The 15,066-nt window shown below is 33.4% G+C and overlaps 6 protein-coding genes across 6 annotated transcripts; 3 read left to right on the top strand and 3 right to left on the bottom strand.

Annotated features, from left to right (window-relative positions):
• Positions 1-109: 109 nt before the first annotated feature.
• On the bottom strand, positions 110-1,201 carry GO595_002918 (DENN domain-containing protein; the record flags this gene model as incomplete). The annotated part of the gene is made up of 1 exon (XM_067915881.1): positions 110-1,201. The coding sequence occupies one exon, from the start codon at positions 1,199-1,201 to the stop codon at positions 110-112; it is 1,092 nt and encodes a 363-aa protein (XP_067776719.1).
• A 1,952-nt stretch (positions 1,202-3,153) lies between these two features.
• GO595_002919 (luminal-binding protein) lies at positions 3,154-5,094 on the bottom strand (the record flags this gene model as incomplete). The annotated part of the gene is made up of 1 exon (XM_067915882.1): positions 3,154-5,094. One exon carries the CDS (start codon positions 5,092-5,094, stop codon positions 3,154-3,156), a length of 1,941 nt encoding a protein of 646 aa, XP_067776720.1.
• Positions 5,095-5,840: 746 nt separating this feature from the next.
• Positions 5,841-7,784, top strand: GO595_002920 (cytoplasmic heat shock protein 70; the record flags this gene model as incomplete). Its single annotated transcript, XM_067915883.1, has 1 exon — positions 5,841-7,784. One exon carries the CDS (start codon positions 5,841-5,843, stop codon positions 7,782-7,784), a length of 1,944 nt encoding a protein of 647 aa, XP_067776721.1.
• A 1,312-nt stretch (positions 7,785-9,096) lies between these two features.
• Positions 9,097-9,732, top strand: GO595_002921 (uncharacterized protein; the record flags this gene model as incomplete). The annotated part of the gene is made up of 1 exon (XM_067915884.1): positions 9,097-9,732. One exon carries the CDS (start codon positions 9,097-9,099, stop codon positions 9,730-9,732), a length of 636 nt encoding a protein of 211 aa, XP_067776722.1.
• A 297-nt stretch (positions 9,733-10,029) lies between these two features.
• On the top strand, positions 10,030-10,527 carry GO595_002922 (V-type proton ATPase 16 kDa proteolipid subunit 2; the record flags this gene model as incomplete). Its single annotated transcript, XM_067915885.1, has 1 exon — positions 10,030-10,527. The coding sequence occupies one exon, from the start codon at positions 10,030-10,032 to the stop codon at positions 10,525-10,527; it is 498 nt and encodes a 165-aa protein (XP_067776723.1).
• Positions 10,528-11,000: 473 nt separating this feature from the next.
• Positions 11,001-11,720, bottom strand: GO595_002923 (60S ribosomal protein L7-2; the record flags this gene model as incomplete). Its single annotated transcript, XM_067915886.1, has 1 exon — positions 11,001-11,720. The coding sequence occupies one exon, from the start codon at positions 11,718-11,720 to the stop codon at positions 11,001-11,003; it is 720 nt and encodes a 239-aa protein (XP_067776724.1).
• Positions 11,721-15,066: the final 3,346 nt, after the last annotated feature.

Raw genomic sequence — 15,066 nt, forward strand, 5'->3', positions numbered from 1 at the left:
AAAATCATCGTATTTATATTCAAAAATTGATTTGGAGCACCCCTTTATACAAATTTCATTTCTGGAAAAGATTGAACAATGATTCATATAACATAAATTTATTAGTATACTAACGCACGACACTCCTTCTTCTTCCCTTGACAGTGAACATCAATTTTTCCATCGCGTGACTCTTTAATATGTTATCGAATTCTTGGAAAATTCCACTTGTTTCTTCGTTATTCGTAGCTATTATATTATCAATGAACACACCCACGACAGGGCTATCTGCTATGTAACTTGCAAGCGATGACTTCGATATATCTTTTGATGATTGAGAAGCTTTTATTCCTTTTGCGATTTTCATTTTCAGGTTTGGATCCGATAGTGGTACTTCTTTTTGGCCCGAAGCAAGTATCATTATTGCGTAGATGAATTGCCACAAGATCAATTGTATTCTTCTTGCTGGGAATATTTCCGTCGATTTGAACATGTTTAATTCTTCAGTAAGGTTTGAATCGACTTGGCGAAGTAACATTAAGAGGTCTGGATCGAACACTGGCTCGTCTGGTAATGCAAGATTTGCAAAGTCAAGATTAAGAATAGCATCGATCGTGACGTCTTCCATCTCGTCTCTTAGGAAAAGGTTAAAAGGAAGCCCAATAATGAATGGAACTGGCGCGCCTGTGGTGGCAATGAGGTGGAGCGGAAGGGCAGTGATGAATACGCTGGGCCAATTGAGGGGGTAAATGATGGACAGGAGCGAGAAGCAGCCAAAGCATAGCTGCGTGGTAAAGGAGGACGTGACAAATATTCGGGTACCACAAAGAAGATGAATTATTAGATGAAGAATTTGTATGGGTCGTAAAATCTTGAATATAAATTGATGGAATCGGCCAATCTCAGCGGCGGGACTTAAGTCGTAAGGTACAAATGAGACTGTGGATGATGTAGGTGTGCATTCATAATCAGGATGAAGATATAAATCAAGTTCTTCAGAAAGATTGACAACCCTAAGGGATGGGAGCTTGTTAAAAAGATGGAATAAAATGCTTTGAAAAACATATGGATGAAAATACTTCGATTGAATTGCTAAGATTATAAGGTTATTCTCTTTGATTTGGACCATCTGATCTGTTCCTTGAAACTGTATGTCATTTTTAGTTTCGAATATGATTGAATAAAGGATAACAATTCCTGACTCAGGATTAAGAGTAGCCATGTGAAAAAAAGGTTGACTAAGATCTGGAAGGTCTTCGTTTGAGGGTGTGATGTGGTCAGCTGTTCCTGTTATTGGCTTTGTATTTGTTGGAAAATTTAATAAAACATTTTTTTCTTTCCCATCACGATTTACAGACCAAACAGAAAAGTTATCCAAAAGCAACCCCTTACCTTTAAAAAACCTTAGGTATGTATCCTTCTCGCTTGGTTGCATATCATTGGACATATTTTTGAAAAAAACCTCCACCAAACGATTAAAACGCACTGAAACAAAAATATTTGCACCCAAACATTTCTGAAATGTGAAATTTCACACAAGGAAAATATCTTTTAATTTTGTTGATAAAGATGGTGAAAGAATTTCAGAATCTCCGGGTAGTGATAACCAGATATTTGAAACTTACTTTTATATAGATACGAAAAATTGGAATAATATGGGTTTATGTAAAAGTGTCACATGAGCTTACAGTTTTCTTAACGTGCTCCGATCATTGTATGGTTTATTTTATTAACGATCATTTTTGTGCAAAGGAAACCGTTTAAAATATCTTGTTCTGGTTTTTTTCAAATTAACAATCTCTCCATTTTGAAATTTATGGACGTGAATAGAAATTTAGATTACAATACCTGCAAGAAATGACAGTGATCAAGCTCTATTCATTTCAAAAAATATAAATGAATATTAAAAAATGTTAGTTGTTAATTTCAAGCAATATGATTTCTGAAACTTGTTTGAGAACATTTTTTTAATAATGTGACGACCATTTTCTTTCCCATATGTGAAATATTCGAATTAATACATTAATTTTAGACAAATCGATGTACAATTCTATCAACTTTGCTATGGTTGTATCGTTTTTTGCTCGTTGATTCATTTTTTGTATAAAAATGAAAGAATCTGAAATTTGAAGCATATGAGTGAATTTCACCTGGGAGTTCACTCACGGATGTTTTCTGGATGATTTTTTAACAATTTTCTGTGTCTTTTGAACCTTGAACCAAGGGAAAAAAAATTGAACTGAGTGAACTCATATAAACTATTGAATTTATATTTTTAATCTTTCAAAAATCGTAGCTTTTTGAATTATTTTTGAATGCTTTCAATTTTACCACGTGGCAATGTTTCACTTTTTTTTGGATTTTCTGATGAGTTTCTGTGTCTGCAGTCGAACTTTCTCCTCAAAACATTGACAAAAACCCTTCTCTAAGCCTTCAGTATTGTAAAAAAAATAATTAAAACAGGAAGATCAAAGTTTCATATTCAAGCCCAATATATAACTTATGAAGGCCCGGAAGGCATAGAATGGGATCAATTGGATTCCAAAGGCAATTTATACAGAATGAATAGATTAATCCATCCGTTTAGAATATATCAACGAGTACGACAAATTTGACTTCGCCAATTCAAAATACTTCATAACGCTTCTACACAAACAGGAACAAGTGTTGAAGTACCAGCAAATGTTTCCAGGGATAATCCAGTTTTTCAAGATAAAAGTAGTAATTATGACATTGATACAGAAGATTTTGATTTCTTCTCGGATCAAATCTTAGGAGCCTTGAAGAGCTCTTAGTTACATGCGGGGAGAGGAGGTAAATTTATAACTTTCAATTTGTCAACAATCTGTTTAAACTCAAATAGCATTATGATTAGCTATATATTATATCTTATGACCAAAGCACAAAGGCGGAAAATTATATATAAAATATTCCCATGGCCATTAAAACCAATTTTTTCATTTTTGTGAAGAATAATTTCGAACGTTAACTACGAACATTGAAAATTGAATACAAACCGTTTTCGATATAAACAGTTCAGAAGGAGCTTTTTGATGACCATCAGCTCGAATTTGTTTTGGTATCGTTTTTGTGCTAACTGCTTATTGAATGGTATACACAAATGTGGCAGTGGCAAATGTAATACTGAATTTATAAATTTAATCTGACTTTTATTTAAAGATCGTCGTGTTCCATTGAATCATCGTCACCGGCATCTTGATCATCGCCAGTGCTGCCACCTTGAGGAGCTACTCCAACAATTTCTGTAATCTTGTCTTGGATTTCCTTATACTTATCTTCGTACACTTCCTTCTCTTCTCTTGGGTGTTCATCTAACCAGCTGATGCCTTCTGAGATGATTTCGTTAACCTTTTCCTTGTTTTCTTCTGAGATTTGGCCGGACATTTTCTCGTCATTCATCTGTGTCTTGAATCCGAACAACAAGTTCTCTAATTTGTTCTTAGATTCGACAGCTTGTCTAATCTTCTCATCTTCTTCTTTCATTTCTTCGGCCTTCTTGATAGCCTCTTCTCTTTGTGCCTCAGAAAGTCTTGCTTCTTGAGCGTTGATTGTGATTGATTCCTTAGCCTTAGTAGCCTTATCTTCAGCTGATACGAACAACATACCATTAGAATCAATTTCGAATGTAACCTCAATTTGGGGTACTCCGCGTGGTGCCGGTTTGATACCCATTAAATCGAATGAACCCAAAAGGTGGTTATCCTTTGTCATTGGACGTTCACCTTCGAACACTTGAATCTTAACTTGTTCTTGGTTATCTTGATATGTAGTGAAGATCTTAGACTTGGATGTTGGTACACGAGAGTTACGTGGGATCAAAGATGTCATAACACCACCGACTGTTTCGATACCTAATGTCAATGGGTTAACGTTAAGTAAGATGACTTGTCCTGGATCTTCATCATCACTTAAGACTGCTGCTTGGACAGCTGCGCCATGAGCGACTGCTTCATCTGGGTTAATGTTCTTAGAAGGCTCTTTTCCATCGAAGAAATCACGAACCATTTGTTGGATCTTTGGAATACGTGTTGAACCACCAATTAAGACAATATCATCGATTTCGCTCTTTGATAATCCGGAATCCTTAAGGACGTTTTGGACTGGTGCCATTGTCTTGCGGAATAAGTCATTGTTAAGTTCTTCGAATCTGGCACGTGTAAGTGTTTCGACGAAGTCATCGCCATCATTGAAGTTTTCGATTTCGATGGTGACTTGGTGTAATGATGATAATGCGTGCTTAGCCTTTTCTGCTTCGCGCTTAAGTTTGGCAATAGCCTTACGATTCTTTGAGGGATCTTTGCCTGTCTTCTTAATGTATTGGTTCTTAAGGTATTCGATGACACGTTGATCAAAGTCTTCACCACCAAGATGTGTATCACCATTTGTGGCTAAAACTTCAAAGAGACCATCATCAACAGAAAGAAGAGATACATCGAATGTACCACCTCCGAGATCGAAAACAAGAATCTTCATGTTGCCTTTCTTATTAAGACCATATGCTAATGAGGCGGCTGTTGGTTCGTTAAGAATACGGACAACATTGAGGCCGGCAATGGCGCCTGCATCAATGGTGGCCTTACGTTGAGCATCATTAAAGTATGCTGGAACGGTAATGACAGCATTCTTAACTTGACGACCAAGATAATCTTCGGCAATTTGTTTCATCTTGCCAAGAATCATGGCGGAGATTTCTTCTGGTGAGAAATGTTTGGTTTCACCTTTGTATTGAACTTCGACATATGGACGATTATCTTGATTGATGACTTTGTATGGAAGACGCTTAATTTCGTCTTGCGTTTGTTTGTCGGAATAACGAAGACCCATTAAACGTTTGATTGAGAAAATTGTGTTGGTTGGATTAATTGTCATTTGATGTTTGGCGGCGTCTCCAACTAACCTCTCGGTGTCACTGAAAGAAACAACGGAGGGTGTAATTCTGGAACCTTGTTCGTTGGCGATAATGTCGACTTTGCCATTTTGGTAAATGGCAACACATGAATATGTTGTACCAAGATCGATACCGATAACTGTTCCCATTTTTTCTGTCTTTTCCTCTTCACATAGTGAGAGAAATGCTAAGAAATAAAGAAGCATCTTTTAATGTGAAGCCAAATTGTCAAAACCGGAAAGTATTCAAATTAAATGGCCTGAGGTTTAGACACTTTTGTCCGGCCAAACTGCCACTGAAACATTATCACTCGAAAAGCATAAAAGATTAATATTTTATATGAAAATACTTTGTTATTCTTATGTAAAGATACACACAAATATGTATGAAATCAAATAAATATGTTTTTGATCATAACAAACATTTTTCTGGTTTGAAAATATCAATTGATAATATATGAAATTTTGAATTTATTCTTATTTATGATGCAAAAATAGTTACTTAACACATAAGCATTTAATATAATTGTAAAATAGAATAATTTTTGACAAAATCAAATCGATAATATTTATAAAATAATTTTTTGTTAAGCGAGTAATTTCAACAATAAATACTACTAAATTTTTTGACCAAAATTATTAAAAAGTATATCTTGTATTTCGAAAAAATTTTTAAAAGATTATTTCTCCATAAATTTGAAACAATTCGGTTGTATTTTACATTTTATCGTTCAAACACTCAAAAAAATAATTTTAACGGATACAAACACAAAAATTTCAATGTAATATTTCTACTTTTCTTATGTTCACTGACCGTAAACACGATAAAAATACTTTGATTGGATCGGCACCTGGGAAACCGTTAATATTTCAATGCTTTAAATGGTCGGATATTTAAATTGAATTAGTAAATGTTCAACCAAAAAATGCCTTCATAAGATCATTTTTTTATTATGTCAGCTATAGGTATTGATTTAGGTACAACATACAGTTGCGTTGGTGTTTTCAGACACAATCGTGTTGATATTATTGCAAATGATATGGGTAATCGTACAACACCATCTTATGTTGCATTTACAGAAGACGAAAGACTTGTTGGTGATGCTGCAAAGAACCAAGCAGCTATGAATCCAACAAACACAGTATTTGATGCCAAGCGTATGATTGGACGTAAATTTAGTGATCCAGTTGTTCAAAAAGATATACAACATTGGCCATTCAAAGTTGTTCGTGGTGAAGCAGATCGTCCAAGGATTCAAGTCCAATGGAAAGGTGAAACAAAACAATTTTATCCGGAAGAAATCTCAGCAATGGTTTTAGGCAAAATGAAAGAAATCGCCGAAAGCCAACTTTCAAACAAAGTTACTGATGCTGTTGTTACGGTTCCAGCCTATTTCAACGATGGTCAACGTCAAGCCACAAAAGATGCAGGTGTTATTGCAGGATTAAATGTATTACGTATTATTAATGAGCCAACAGCCGCCGCAATTGCATTTGGTCTTAACGAGAAATCCGATAAAGAGCGTCATGTTTTAATATTTGATCTTGGTGGTGGTACATTTGATGTTTCATTACTTGATATCGATGGTGGCATGTTCGAAGTTCGTGCCACAGCAGGTGATACACATCTTGGCGGCGAAGACTTTGATAATCGTATGGTTAATTACTTTGCAGATCGTTTCCAAAAGAAGTTCAAATGTGATTTAAGACAATCGCCACGTGCATTACGTACATTACGAACAGCATGCGAACGAGCTAAGCGAACATTATCCACAGCCACATCCGCATCAATTGTTTGTGATTCATTATATGAAGGCCACGACTTTATGGATAACATTTCACGTGCAATGTTCGAGAATTTAAATGATGAATTATTCAGATCGACGATGACACCAGTTGCACAAGTATTAAGGGATGCGAACATGTCCAAGTCAGACGTCACCGATATAGTTTTAGTCGGAGGTTCGTCACGTATTCCACGTGTTCAACAATTGTTGCAAGACTTCTTCAATGGCAAGCAGCCATGCCGTGGCGTTGATCCGGATGAAGCAGTTGCATATGGAGCAGCAGTGCAAGCAGCAATTATCAAAGGCGACACATCAGATACAGTGAAAGATATTTTGTTGTTAGATGTTGCACCACTTTCATTAGGTATCGAAACAGCTGGCGGAATGATGACAGTGCTCATTCCACGTAACACGACAATTCCAGCGAAGAAGTCAAATGTCTTCACGACATTCTCAGATAATCAGCCCGCAGTTACAATCAAAGTTTATGAAGGAGAACGTTCGCGAACATGCGACAACAACTTACTTGGCACATTTGATTTAACAGGTATTCCGCCAGCACCACGCGGCGTACCACAAATTGAAGTTACATTCGATGTTAACGCAGATGGTATTATGAACGTTTCTGCACAAGATAAGTCGACAGGTAACGTGAAGAAGATCACGATTAAGAATGAGAAAGGACGTCTTTCACAAGCAGATATTGATAAAATGGTTGCATACGCAGAGAAGTACAAAGCACAAGATGAAGAAATACGTAAGAAAGTCGAAGCGAAGAACGCACTCGAAGGATACTGCTTCGGCGTACGCAACTCATTAAATCAAGAGCAGTTCGCGAACGCATTATCACAATCAGATAAGGACACAATCAACAGAGAAATCAATGACACGCTCGCATGGATCGACGCTAACCAAGACGCAGACGTCGCGACATTCGAAGCTAAGCAGAAGGAACTCGAAGGCAAGTTAATGCCACTTATGCAAGCTGCTTACCAACATGCAGCAGGCGGCGCACAAGGCGGAATGCCAGGCGCGAACATGCAAGGAGGAAATGGTGCATCAGCAAATAGTGGACATTCATCAGGACCACGCGTTGAAGAAGTCGATTAAATGAATAAAATGTAATTAAATAATTTTTGAATTTGTATTCGTTTCGGGTAATAACTTTGAATTTCACCAATAAATTTTAACTACATTTTATCAAATTTTTAAGTTATGCAAAACTTAAACATTAAGAATTCATTTTTAATGTTCCAGCTGAGAAATTATTTTGTCATTTTAACAAAAGATTTTTTATATGTAATGTTTATTAAATTATTTTCATGTGAATACTATTATCGATCATATAAATAAATCATTATTAAAAGTAGAAACTTTTTTCATATATTACTGAGTTAAATAAGTAAAAAGTTAAATATTTATAATATCTCAGTTTTATTAATTTTCGTCTGCTAATTGTGGAAAAATTACTTTTGTTGGCATTTGATAGAAGTTACTTTGGGTTGCTTCTAATGGATAATTATATTCTTCCTCAATCCCATGTATAACTGGAAGAAAAATATTTATAGGAATAAAGTTTGCATGCAACAAACAATCAGTAAATTGTATTGCATTACATAAAGTTCTATGGTAACCAAAATGTCTCCTTATCCACATCCATCTATTTTTTACAGAGTTGACTGATCTTCCCACCAAATTTTTTGCAATATATGACCATTTATGTCCATATATCATTGACATCTTAAGAAGAATCAGATCTTCATGATAGCACCAATTACTCTTGTTTATATTGGGTCTTATTTGATTTACCCATCTTTCTCTACATTGCTTTCCCGTTCTATTTGGAAGTTCTTCAGCTACTAATCTCCAATTAGTTTCACCATGTTTATTTACACTTTCACGTAACAGACGATCTTCTTCTGCAGTCCAACGCACTTTAGTTGATTCTTGATACATTAGATAATAGTAAATCAATCAATTGAATTAATCAGGTAAATTTTCAATTTTCAATTGTTAGGAGGATGGGGATAATTGAGTTCAATCCTCTTTTTTTTTCAATGTGGAAGTCCGGAATTGACTGTACCAATGGAAAATAGTCAAAAACTTCTAAAACAGAAAGTTTTCGAAGATCACGAAAGTTTTATTTTATATCAAAATCGTTGAGTCCTTTTGAGGCAAATAAGAAATACAAAACAAAATGTTTTCTCTCAAACAAAAAAAGTTTTTTCACCGATCCTTAAGGAAACAATTAAAAACATGATCTCAACCTCTACATGGAATTCTTTAGGTGTGTTAGAAAGGTATCTGAAACGTTTAATGGATATTGTGAAGGGATGCCTATAAATTTATAGCAAAATCGACGACACTTTTACGGTTGTTTCAAACAAATAGCCCGCCGAAAGACGTTAGCATTTTTATAATCATGGAGAGCAACAAGAAAGTCAATACTAGAGAACAAGAGGAATTAGCAAGTGACTTAATTGCGCTTCAGCAAATCTTGGAGAATTCAGAAATTAACGCTCTTTATCATGAACAATGCATTAACCCAGTAACTTTACATTTTGTGCCTGAAACTTCATGGAATTCCCAAGAAACATCCCTCAGTGAACTTCGAGAAAGCTATTTTGCAAGGAAAAACAATCTCAATCGTAGATTTGAACATAAACTTTGGAATGCTTTGAAAATTACTTCTGCTTTTCCTGGAATGATAAAGATCATTGGAGTAACGTGGGTCACTGATAATATTATGAAAGTCTATAAGTTCCCTTTTGCAAAACTTTTAGGAATCAATGCTGTTGATGGAGGACTCTTCCACAAACAAGGAAATTTTGTGAGACATGGATTTGTACCACTTACAGATTCTGAAGCCAGACTTAGTGTTCCAGCTGATCAACTTGCAGATGTTGATTACCACGACGTTTTATTAATTACTCACTCCAAAAATAATTTCACGAAAACATCAACAGAATCATCAATATCACAATGCAAATGGGAAAATCCAGTTGGAAAGCCACGTGTTGCTTCGTTAAAGTTGGACGAGCCAGAAGATCAAAACTAAGGCAAAATTGCTCTACTTGACTTTGATTTGATAAAGCACGAATTGGTAAAATCTTCTATGAAGATTCTTTTTCTGTTAAATTGTTTAAATTTCATTCCAATAATTGTAACTTCGAAGTTAAAAATTATTTCCAAGATATTTCCCCTACATTTTTATGCACATCACTTAAAATCATAGATAAATGTTTATTTATTAATGCATAAATTTATTATTTAAGAAGAATTTTTTAGTTGATTTCAAAGACATTGCACATTCACTTTTTGAATCAATATTTGGCTTGACGATTGTATTCAGGAAATGAGTTCTATTCCACTTGATGATCCTTTTTGCCCTGCGTGGACACCATTCTTTGGATTTGCAGGAATTTGTATTGGCGTTGTTTTGGCTTGTGCTGGGAGTGCAATTGGTACTGCAAAATGTGGGATTGGTCTTGCCAGCGCATCACTTATCAACAAATCAGTCATTGTTCGTGGATTGATTGCGCCCATTATGGCCGGTATCATTGGTATTTATGGGCTTGTTTTTGCTATTGTTGTCCTTGATAGCATTGTAAGTACAGGCTACCACATTGCCAAAGCTTTTGCACATTTTAGTGGTGGAATTTGCGTTGGATTCACTGGGCTTGCAGCTGGTCTCACAATTGGAATTTCTGGGCAAATAGGAATAATCTCCTTCGCCAAACAGCCAGGACTATTCGTTGGAATGACGCTTGTTCTCATCTTTGGTGAAGTTTTAGGTATATACGGCATGGTCATTTCACTTGTTCTTAACTCAAAAACTTACACATGTTCATGAGAATCATTTACTAAAAATAATGTCAAAAATTATTTGATCAAAAAATGTGAGTAAAAATTCTTATATTACAAATCAACCGAGCGTTTCTCATAGTAAGAATTTTTTAAATCGATTTCTTTGGATATTTTCAATATCATCTTAATGAAACAAGTTTTCAAACATGCAACATTTTAATATGCCGAACCGTTTCAACTGTTAGATACTTTTCTCATTCTAATTTATCAATAATTTTGTAACTAATTTAGAAATTTATAAGAAAAAAAGCGATGTAAGCACCAAACGTAGTTTTACATATGTAAGATTTTTTTCTAAAAATATGTTACAAATCAAGAACAAGTAATATTGATGATTCAGAAAAAATTCTGATGACCAAATATAACTCATAAAAAGGGTGCTTTTGGCTAATGTATTTGGTACTAGCGATGACAGTTAGTAATGAAGTTGAAAAAAATAAAATTGATCAAAAAACTTGTTTAGATCATTCTGAGAACAAGTTGATCGATGAGGTTTTCGCGATTGCCATAGTCTCCGCCCTCAACGTAGTGGCGACGTGGTTGACGGAATCCGCCCTTTGGTGTGTTAAGTTGGAATGGCCAGAGGAACCTGTTAGCAACGGTGAAGTTTGGACCACATGTGTAGATTTCGTGGGCAACATCTTCAACTGATTCAATTCCGAACTTTCCTAATGTTGCGTATACGATATCATTAGATGTGAGTGGGAGACGTTGACCATTGACAGCAGCAAAGCCACGTTTGAAGATGAGTTGGCGAACTACTTCAGGTGATGGATATCCATATGCAACATATGATTCTACGCGCTTAAGCATCTCGAGGGTTGCCTTGTTAATGCGGATGAAAACAGCGTTGAGTCTTTGGCGAAGGCGGAAGAGTTGGAGGATCTTGCGTGTTCTTGGGTCAATTCCATTAAGACCACGGATACGGATAACAAGAGCAACCTTAGCTTCAGCTGGAACATAGAAAGCACCCTCTGCAGCGGCCTTATTCTTAGCTTCAATGATGGCCTTTTCGTTAGCAACGAGTTCTTGTGCATATTTCTTGGAACGTTCTAATATACGTTCAGCACGAGCTTGAGCTTCTTGAGCAAGAACATCGCGCTTCTTAATGTATTCAGCGGATTCTTTTTCCTTGCGTTCTTGGATCTTGCGGAGTGTTTCTGGCAATGGCTTCGACATGAAAAGGAAGGACCAAAACCGCTGAAACCGTTTAAATTTCCTTCTGTTTTAACACATATTAAACTCGACTTGCGATTTTGTACGAACGAATATAGCTATCATCCTACGATCTTGATATGATGGATATATAATACACATAGTTGCATCTCTGATTAATTTAAATCTAAGAATAATATCATGATTAGCACAAGATAAACTCATTTTTTTTATCTTATAAAGTGACAAAATCGACTTTTGCATGGTTTATGTTGAACGACAGAGGCAACGATAAGTACCGATAGGAGCAAATTTGAATGATGGTAAATATTATCAAATTTTTACCCCCTATTCCAAAAAATACGTTATTCATATCCGAAAAGTGTCTTGAGTTTCTATGCTTTATTTAATCTACCATTGGTATCACATGATGATGATGGCAGTTAAATTAAATGATCCTTGGTTTGTTGAGAAAAAACTATAAATTTATCACCTAGGATTTATTAGTTTTGCTTTTATATCTATATTAATTTTTAAATTCTTCTTCATTATATTTTGGATTTTGTTAAATTTTGAAATTATTGTTATTCAAAATAACAATATCATTTAATTTAGTGATTTAAAATTGAAAAAATATCAAATAAGTCTTATAAACTATCATAAAATTATAAAATCATAATTATACTAAATTTTTTTTTGAATAGATTTTATATAAAATTTCATATGGAAATTATTAATTATCTTTTATTATTTTGCATCATTTGGAAATATAAAAATTAATTCAAGTACGATTGTACTTTGGGGTTACTTGTTAAGAATATTAATACAATATATTAAACTCGACTTGGGATTTCCACCCATCGTATATAATGATCATCCTACGATCTTGATATCATGAATATAATATATATACATGGTTGCATCTATGATTAATATAAATCTAAGTATAATATCATAATTAGCACGAGATAAATCTATTCTTTCATTCCAAAAAGTGACAAAAATCGACTTTTGCATGGTTTATGCTGAACGATAGCAGCAAATTTGAATGATGGTAAATATTATCAAAATTTTACCCTTTATCGAAAAGATACGTTATTTACATCATTTATCATAGAATCGTGATTTGTTATTTATTCCGAATAATTATATGAAATATTGATTTTCTTGAATTTATGAATTTATTGAAAAAATGAATGATATGATAATTTTCGTAATGCCTTAATGATATACTTATTTAACCTGATTAATAATTTATAATTAATAAAATAGTTTCTGTATGAGTCCATTCTAGAGATATCTTGGCACAAACTATATATTTTTTTCTGAACAGAACGATTTATGATCATTGAATTTATCTGATGATTTTATTTATTTATTTATTTTTATTTTCCTATTTTGACAAAATGTTCAATTTTATTGAATAAATATCTATACAAATGCAATTTGCAAATTATCTTTGAAATACTGACTTGAGATGCATTTATCGATCCCTTTTATCTCATTTTACTCACGTGCTTTCAAATTTCAAATATATTACATTTTTCAATTTATCTGACATTCTATGTAATGATGTTGATTTCTCTATTTTTCTGATTATGATTCAATACAACCGTTTCTTGAGCAAGCTTTATTCTAAAATTGTCTTTGAGAACGATACGAGCTGATTGAGTGGTTTTTATACGTCCACTCATTCAAATTTGACTTCGAACCGCTTGAACATGTAAAATGATATCAATAACTTATAATCGGATTATAATCGTATATAGCGATCATCCTACTTTCTTGATATTATAGATTAATTGCATTGGAATGAGCACATCAAAGATAAATTCCTTTCCAGACTTAATTGCACTTACAGAAATAATTTATAACATAAATACAAACAAACTTGATACATCTGTTTCTTCATTACGAGAATTTTATGATAATTCACGAACGTATTCATTCAACTTAATCATCTGCCGTTTCATTTACACTTTGTTTGTAACAAGCCTGAAAAATATTAATAAAATTATTGAATTTTTGAATTTAATTGAACGAGATGTAAATAAAAATCAAGTTAAAATAATTGACATTTTTTCTCAATTCCTTTGGAAAAATAACTCACAAGAATCTGGTTATCTTATCGGAAAGTTGATTGAAAAAGGTTTAATTAACTCATCGATTACTAAAAATATGAAAAATTTATTTCATATATTATTATTAACGCATTAAATTTGATCAATATTATTATATGAATCAAAATTTGATAAATAGAATATTTTATATCAAATTTAATTGTATGATCATCATATAATTTGATGTAATTTTTGTGAAAAAAATGATGAAAAATTCATAACAACAAAAAATTAAAAATTACTCATTGTATTATTTACTCTTAAAGTTTAATGGAAATCTATTGAGTACACCTTTTAGTTTATATATTGATAGATGACGATAGAAACCGATAGACGAACGATAGATGATCTATAAGTAAAAATTTTTGTTATTTGAATCTGTAAAAAAAAATTTGAATAATGCATTGAACAAATTTTGTTGTTTTCTGATTTTGGAAATATTATGGAATTATAAAAGTGAAATAATTTTTAAAGTTTTAATGTGATTTCATTATTCATTTCTGTATAAAGAGTTTATTATAAGCAATAATGAATTCACAGTAGGAAAATATATATAAATTGTTCAAGTAAAACTAAAAAGATTAAATTTTTATTAGTTGCTAATGCTTTTTTGTTTCTTTGCTTCTTTTCTTTTCATCAACTACAAAATCAATGTCAGTAAAGTAACCAACGAAATGAACACATTTGCAACCTTAAATATTACTATCACGTCAGCATCTTTTAATAACATCAAAATTATCGAAACACATGCAGAAGTTGGAACTCTCAACAATCCCAAGATATAACCACGCACATCTTTAGGGTAAGTATTAGACTGAAGTATAAGATTGAAAGTTCCTGCCCCGCCATCACATATCACAGCAATTATGTAACAGCGAAAACGAAATTTTTATTCGCGAAAAAGACCACAATTCCATACATTCAAAACGTATAAAAAAGATAACAAATAAACAAAACATTTTTCTGTGACAACACGTTTGAAAAAGCACCGAATATCTGTGCTCCATTCATAAGCGCTAAACTACTTGCAGTATTCATTGTGACAACGGAAATTTTTCCTTTTTATCAACTTGATAAAATCGTAACCAACGCGGAGTATACAATAAAACAAATGTTTTCTTTATCTATAGATAAGTAAAACAAGCGCCAATTCTTTCGATTGTTGGATATGATGGAAAATAAGTTAAATGCAATAATAAAAGAATTCTTACTAAGTTAGTAACAAACAAAATATCGGATCTGGAAATTAT

The sequence above is a fragment of the Histomonas meleagridis genome, assembly GCF_020186115.1.
Source record: "Histomonas meleagridis strain 2922-C6/04-10x chromosome Unknown contig_20, whole genome shotgun sequence".
In the NCBI taxonomy this organism is placed as follows: Eukaryota; Parabasalia; order Tritrichomonadida; family Dientamoebidae; genus Histomonas; species Histomonas meleagridis.